The sequence below is a fragment of the Marmota marmota genome, unplaced genomic scaffold (assembly GCF_001458135.2).
Source record: "Marmota marmota marmota unplaced genomic scaffold, marMar, whole genome shotgun sequence".
Taxonomy (NCBI): Eukaryota; Metazoa; Chordata; class Mammalia; order Rodentia; family Sciuridae; genus Marmota; species Marmota marmota.
The window spans coordinates 10,694,364-10,702,675 of NW_025999900.1; the positions used below are offsets into that span (position 1 = coordinate 10,694,364).

General features: G+C 31.2%; 1 protein-coding gene across 2 annotated transcripts in view; it reads right to left on the reverse strand.

Moving 5' to 3' along the window:
• Positions 1-891: 891 nt before the first annotated feature.
• Positions 892-8,312, reverse strand: part of Atl1 (atlastin GTPase 1) — a 23,852-nt gene continuing 16,431 nt past the window's right edge. Inside the window, exons 5-9 of one of the 2 annotated variants that reach the window (XM_015487241.2) lie at positions 8,006-8,062; positions 6,936-7,007; positions 4,794-5,225; positions 3,513-3,527; positions 892-1,802 (exon numbers count right to left, since the gene is read on the reverse strand). In XM_015487241.2, coding sequence (XP_015342727.2) covers positions 1,692-1,802; positions 3,513-3,527; positions 4,794-5,225; positions 6,936-7,007; positions 8,006-8,062 — 687 coding nt within the window. In that variant the 3' untranslated portion in view covers positions 892-1,691. The remainder of the gene's footprint in view (positions 1,803-3,512; positions 3,528-4,793; positions 5,226-6,935; positions 7,008-8,005; positions 8,063-8,312) is intronic. The other variant, XM_048798613.1, reaches the window with a different exon arrangement.

Consider the following 8,312-nt stretch of genomic DNA (forward strand, 5'->3'; position numbering starts at 1 on the left):
TACAGAGCAATAGTAACAAAAACAGCATGGTATTGGCACCAAAATAGACTTGTAAACCAGTGGTACAGAATAGAGGACACAGAGACAAACCCACATAAATACAGTTATCTCATATTAGACAAAGGTACCAAAAACATATTGGAGAAAAGATAGCCTCTTCAACAAATGATGCTGGGAAAACTGGAAATCTATATGTAGCAAAATGAAATTACCCCAATCTCTCACCGTGCACAAAACTCAAAGTGGATCAAGAACCAAGGAATTAGGCCAGTGACCCTGTGCCTAATAGAAGAAAAAATAGGTCCAAATCTTCATCATGTCAGATTAGGCACTGACTTCCTTAACAAGACTCCTATAGCACAAGAAATAAAATCAAGAATCAATAAATGGGATGGATTCAAGCTAAAAAACTTCTCAGCAAAAGAAATAATCAGTGAGGTGAATAGGGAGCCTACAGAATGGGAGCACATTTTTACCACATGCACATTAGATAGAGCACTAATCTCTAGGATATATAAAGAACTCAAAAATCTTAACACACACACACACAAAAACCAAATAACCCAATCAATAAATGGGCCAAGGAATTGAACAGACACTTCTCTCAGAAGATGATATACAATCAATCAACAAATATATGAAAAAATGTTCATATCTAGCAATAAGACACAAATGGGGTGACTCTACCTTATACAACCAGAGACATGAAAAATTGTGCTCTATATGTGTACTATGAATTGAAGTGCATTCTACTGTCATGTATTACAAATTAGAATAAATAAATAATTTTTTAAAAAAGGATTGGAAGGTACCTAAAGAGATTAGCATGTTTCTTAAAATGGAAACTTAAATTTTTAATGGTATGGACAATAAAGAAAATGTACCTTGAAGTTTTTAAAAAAGAGAGAAACCTTTATCTTTCTATATCAACACCACCCAACCATTTCCAAATTCAGTAAGCATTTGTTTTAATGTTAGGAATCAGAGTAAACTTTAATAGTTCACATGTTAAAAGAATAAACCTGTGAAGAATACATTTCTTATGTAACAAATGAAAAAATATACAATACAGTGAAACTCAAATACATATACAAAATGATTTTTTGTGCATTGTTGATCAAGTGGTTTACATTGTATATTAAATCATAATATAAAAAGCAATACATAGTTTTTGGTAAAGCAACTGAAAAGCCCTTAATTGTATTTAAAAATAATTAAGAGCTTGTGGTATGTGTAAGATTAGGTAGATAAATCAAGCTTGCTGAATTATGATGCTGTATTTTTAAAGAAATAGCCATATGAAATAATTTTAAATCTTTTCTGTAGAAATTAAATGAGCATATCCATACATGGAGTAATATCACTGCATGGTTTAATTATAACCCAGTAGTAGAATTTAGTAAATTCAAGCAGAACACTTGTACTGTCATCATAAATATACAAATACCTTAAATTATAACAGCATATTTAAAGAAAAAAATCAGGAAACTGTACATGTTAACAAAATGATATAACCATGCATACATACATCTTTTTATTAAACACTGGAGTAAAAGAACAAAACCATTTTGCAGTCCTCAGAGGTGTTTGGTATTTTACTGTTCTGATGGAAGCATTTTGAATGTTTGCATGGAACCAAAAAACAATATTTAACTGACAATTGGTCATGCACCTGTATTTTAAATTTTGGATTAAATTTTCTTCTTTTCTGATTGTTCAGTAGATTCTGACTTTGGTGCAGGAAAAGCTTGATGATACAGATGTCTGTGGGTTGCTGCTGCACTGTAAAGCTTGTATAAAGCCTGGAATGTAAGAATCAAGATTATAAAACATTAAAACAGAGGTGTAAAGTTTTTCCATTTTAGTTTAGTTTATGATAATACAAAAACTTAGAATGTTGGATTTGAAACCTTTATATCATCACTCTACATAGGATATAAATTAATAATGAGTTTATTAGAACTCAAGTATTGTCAACTCTCCAGCATGTGTTATCACTTTTGTGAATATTACTGGTTTTAGATGAATTATAAGAGCTCAAAATTTCTGACTTCCAAAATAAATTTCCCAGAACGGGACCAATTTTATTCTCCTTTATCTCCTGATGTGGTCATGCAGCTAAGCACTTGTGTTGTTCCAGCCCTCCCACATTGGGCTCCCTCACTTTCCTTGTTTCCATTACTTAGTTCATATTTTACAAAACCTTACTCAGAAATACTACCTTAGAAAAGCCTTTCCATATTAACACCCCTCTAGAGTATTATTCCTTGTATCCTGCTAACAGTGTTTGAATCATAGGAATATTTGCATAGTGTATACTGTTTTATTTTAGTGTCCACAAATATCTCTTTGTCCCTTAAGCTAGTGTGTAAGGTTCATCCCCTTCTCTGACTTTCACATACTTAACACTCAGTTACCACTGACCTGTCTTAATTTCATCCCTTTGGAGTCTGTAAAAAGTCTTTGAATATTCTTAAGAGCTGGGTAAAAGCTTGATACCCTTTAAATAGGAACAGATTTCCTAAGAAATTCTATTAATATTTTCAGTTCTATGTGAATATGTTAGTGCAACATGGTATTGTTTTAGTTCTATTATGTTCTAATGCATTTAATTTTAATACCAGTTCTCTTAAAATATTAGATTTTCTTCTTAAGGTTTGATTTACAGAGTCGAAAAATTTTTTAGTGAATTTTTTTTATTATTTTATATAAAATAACTCCTTGACTTGTAAATTATTAAGTGTGTCATTGGGAATTCATTACAGGATATAATCCAGTTATATATGCTACAATAGAAACTGAGGAAAGCATGATGTTTTGTCTTGGTAGTTGACTCAAGATTAGCTCATTTCCTGAAGTCAGTGACCATAGAGATCATTTTCATAGTGTGAAAAGTGATTTCATCCTGGAAGCTTAGCTTCTTTCCTCATACATATAGTAAGCACATATAGGAGTGTAATAGGAGAACTGAACACTAACTTACAGGCTAGATCTAAGGTGCATCAAGAAAGTTAGAATGCATACTGGCTTGGAACCTGCTTAGAATCATATGGGTAATGTCATTCAAAAGCTAAAGCTAAAAACAACTTATATATCTCAAAAGAACAAATAAATTTAAAAACCAAACAAAAAACAACTTCTAAAAGTTGTAGCGTTTAAATACATTTGGTGACTAAATTTACTCAGGTGTCATAACTACTTGTTTCACTCTGCTGTAGAGCAGAATGTATTATTTTTATATACCATAAGAATTTTGAAATTTTCCATATATTCAGGAAATAAATCAAATACTCTCTCATGATGATCAGTTCTTTGTATGCAGATTAAATCATATATAATATTTGGAGTATATTAAAAGTTCATATTAAAATTTTAAATATTAGACATAAGAGTAGTTATCAAATATTTTCCAATCTACATTAATATTTTTAATGCATATTCACTTTATAAAATAAGACTCATACTCTTTACAAATATATAGCTTTTAATTTGAAAAAAAAAAAAAAACTTACCTCATTTGTACTTCCCTGTGGCAAAGGCAGTTTTAAAAGGAGAAAAGAAAAGTATATGTCTTGCTTCATTAATAGCATTATGATATTCAACTTTGTTTATAATATTAATTTGTGAGCATTTAAGAAACACTCCTGCAAATTTTTCAGATTACATATTTTAATCAGAATCTTTTGAAGAACTTAATTATGTATTCTTGATAGGGTTCAGTATCTTACTCTAGAAGGGTTTTGAGATTTACCTGAAGTAGTACATCGTCAACCTTTGGTAGGGGACAGACTATTTGAAACATGGTAACTCAGAGGATCCAATTATTATTTCATTCATTTTCCACTGTGCTCCCCTTAGTTTATCTCAACTGGATTCTTCAAAGGTACACATTAATTCCATTAATTAAAATTCTGTTAGAATTGTAAGTTTTATTTGCTATAGACTACAAATGTTCATAAGGCTTAAATCCAAAATTTTATGTAGAATCTCAACTTTAACTTCCCTAAATTTCCCTAAATTTTTATGAATAACAAACACACTTAGAGAATGACATGGTGAGTCATTATTCCAGATGTATAATGATCTCTTATGCCCATAATCAGTGACTTAGATAATGTATCACAGTGGTCTTAACTTCCTAATTGAACAATAACAGACATCTGACCCATAAGCAGCTAATCCAGAGGTTGACCACTGGCTGATGCTATGGCTTGCTGTAAAAGTCAATCTAAGAAATTTTGATATTGTCTTCAGGAGTTTACACTAAAAAAATGACTAGCAATAGTGTTTCATATATGCCCTTAATAAAGCCAGTTCTGGTCAAATGATAGCTTTTAAGGGTCTTAACACATAAAAGTCATAATCAGCTAAATAAAAAACTGCTTTACTTCTTTTAACAACTTTTAACATTTTTAGAGAAAAAAATATATTATTTAATCTATGTGTTTTTCAAAAACATTGAAATGCTAACTGGAAAACTGTTTTGTAGGACTTCACATACTATATTGTGGTTAGTTGTATTTTTTAAAATATTTTTTTAGTTGTAGATGGACACAATACCTTTTATTTAATTTATCTATTTTTATGTGGTGCTGAGGATCAAAGGTAGGTAAGCACTCTACCACTGAGCAACAACCCCAGCCCAATTGTTGTATTTTGACAGATTGTAAAGTTTGAAAACTGGGGCCCAAGTCATGTTCATTTATATATTTCCAACATCTACTGCAGTGCCTGTTTACACAGATGATGTTTAAATGTGTGCTGAATTTAATTGAAAAAAAAATTGTTCCTACCTGGTCCCACAAAGCCGCAGCCACCTGGTCTATTACAGCACCCAGTTCTCGGTATTCTCCAGAGTACCGGATATATGCCCAGGTGCACAAGGTGATTAGGGTCAGTCCCATTATCATATTGCATAGGCTTGCTATGATGTCCAAACCAATGAATCCAGTCACACCAGCAATCACATATGTGATAAAGATGACAACAAACAGTGTGGCTGGGGTGCGTGCTGCATGGAAGATGTTTTTGCTATCATTGTGCTTAATATATTGAATGTAAAGTTCATCTATTTCACTCTCCAACTGCTGCAGGTAACGCCGGCTAAATTCTTCCCCACCCATCTTCTTCACTCCTCGGAACAGCTTCACAGATTCTTCTTTAAGCTGCAGATGCTTGGTCTGCAGGTCATTAGGGGCCAGAAATGGTTTGTCACCACCACATATCTGAATCAGATAGACAAGTATTTGTTTATACAATGCAGAGTAAATTAGCAATATTATCAAAAGTTTTCACTTAGCTAGTTGGGTTTTTTAGAACACACTAATTCAGTCATGTTACCCAAGAATATTTCAATGATGGACTGCATTTCTATCATCTAGTGACACTGTAGCCAGTTCAATGTCTTAATGCAACCCACTTACTCACTACTCATATATTTATGGTGATACTGGTGTCAACAACACACTGTACTGTCAGTCATACTTTTGTATGTAGCACATACAATATGTACGGGACATAATGCTTGATAATGATAAATATGTTTACTTATTTATGTATTTACTATACTTTTAAATAATTATTTTAGGCTGTATTTCTATTTATAAAAATGTTTACTCTAAAAGGTATTCCACTTTACACCAGCAACAGCCTCATATATCTTGTGTCTCTGTGTTGCATCAAGAGGCCACACTGAGTTGACCATAATGTCCAGGTTTATAAGTATACTCTATGATGTTTGCACAATGACAAAATTACCTAATGATGCATTTCTCAGAATATACTTGTATTTAAGTGACACATGACTGTAATTTCTCAGAAGGAGCATGCATATGTTCTGTCAGTCCACATCTTTGCATTACCTATCTCTGAGGCATGTAACTATTAAGTGTGACTGGTATTTTTATAAGTGGCTTACATAATAATGTCAATCTTAATTTCTTAATTTTTATTCTCTTTTCAACATGGGAATTACTATCCATGATTTAATCCAAGACCCTAAGGTGAAAAGGCATGACCTAATATGAAGTGCAAACTGAGTTCATTTGTAGCATTAAGCCAAATCCAAGAAAACTGCTTATGTCCCAGTTCCTCTAGGAAATCTTAACTATACTGAAGTAATTTTGATTAGTGAAGTTTAATTTAAAACAATCGTTGCTGTAAATCTCTGAGGTAAAATTGTGAAATACATTTTCTCTGGCAATTTAACTGATTTTTCTTTGAATGGAGGCCCATTGAGTATTCCACAGACTAAGTAGAGACATAGTTAATGTTCTTGGACCACATTTTAAATTTTGAAAAGTTACAAGGGAAATCTCAGCTAACCATGTCATTCACTTTGGTTATTTAATATTTAACTATATTCAAGAATATTATCTGATTGTCCTTATGTCATAAAATACCATTTCATAGACTGTATTTCCCCTGATTCTAAGATTTCATCAATTTTGAATGTAATTATGATTTTATAACGTTTTATGGGAAAATAAAACCTATTACATTAGTTAAAACAAAAATGAGAAAACATAGCATATAGTAATATTGGTCCTTTAGGTTTGATTTCTTTATTTCCTACAAAGTTTCATCTTTTAGAGAAATATTGAAATTACAGAATATAAGGGGATATGGTGGAAAGAACACTACATGTTATTTTAGCAACTGGTTTTAAAAATAATGGGAAAATCTGGCCAAAATAAAATGTGAATAGAGATGTGTTATAAATAGAGGCAACTCATTTAAAATGCCTTTCAAATAAATTATGCATGCATAATTTTCTTTTAAAATATTTTGGGAATCCAATAACTAGATGTGTGGTGCACCTAGCCTGAGAAAAATAAGTAAAACTACTGCATGAGAATACAATGTGATATGGGAGAAAAAAGAATGAATTCAATGAAGAAACACTGATCTTATTTAAAATATTATTTAATTCTTACCTCTTCCATCTTTTTATTGTATGTGTCCTTGGCAGTTGCAACAGCTGCTAAATTGTTAGCTTCAGCTGTAGCCTTTGGAAAAAGCACAAATTATATTTTTAAATGGAGTTGACATTTATTAAAGTTCCACAGGCAGTTCACATTTCAGAGCATCATGTGCAAGAAATGTGCAAAGGAACCAAGGTTGCAAAATAATTTGAAACTTTTTGCATATTTCCTCTACATATTTAAATTAAAAAAAATGAATGTTTCAAGATGCATAAAACATTGATTTTTTTACTCAATAAACTATAATTCTAAAATAAATTTTCATTTGAAGATTTTACTTCTCAAAAAATATGTTTAGCCTGTTATAGAAATGCAGGATTAGGAAGCTGGAATCCTAAACCCAAACGTATGGGAAATAACAGAACATTTTAAACATACTCATATATTAAAAATGTCTTGAGTTTTAGGACTGTTGCTAATAGTATCGTTAATAATAAAAAGGAAACTTGTAATTTTTTAATATAACAAAAACCAGTTTCTCCTTTTTAAAAAAATGTTTAACTATGAAAATCACTCATTTAAAACTTGGACTTGGGGCTGGGCTTGTGGCTCAGCGGTAGATGGGCTTGCCTCACATGTGTGAGGCACTGGTTTCAATTCTTAGCACCATATATAAATAAATGAATAAAATAAACATCCATCAACATCTAAAAAATATTTTTAAAAAACTTGGACTTGATTTTCTATTTTTAGTTACATCTGTGACTCTAAGACATTATGAGTCTGCTACACAAATTTAGTACAGAGATGAAAACCCTTTGGTATAAAGTATACTTTTTTGGATCCTTAGCATGCCAAAAAAAAAAGTGCATTTCAACAATAGTATGTGTATGTGAAAGCATTTAGATGAGCACAAGTTATTAGGCAAATGATCTTCCAGTAAATTATTCTATCCAATATTTTTATTTGTAATCTCTGACAAATAGATTGGCACACATATAAATATAAGTGGAAAGATTAGCTTTAGTGATAAGTATCTTTTAAAACATCCTAAAACATCATGCATCCAGATTAATAAATACCTGTAACATGGATTTGGGATGTGGTAATTCTTCACCTTGATAGATCTTTATATAAGCCTAAGAAAAAGAAAAAGACTCTTGATCAAGCAATTCTATTCAGCATTTCTCTAATTATGTTAAGTTGTATTTTGAGGTCTTGACATTTCAAAAAATATTTTTAGGAACTTATAGCTATGATCTCTTTCTCAGACTGTTAAGTAGCTTTTTTTTTTTTTAAGCTCATATTGTTCCCTTTTCCTAAAATGGTGTTTTACACATCTCCTCATGTCCTACTTTTCGTTTTCTTGGGTTTTTTTTTTTTTTTTTT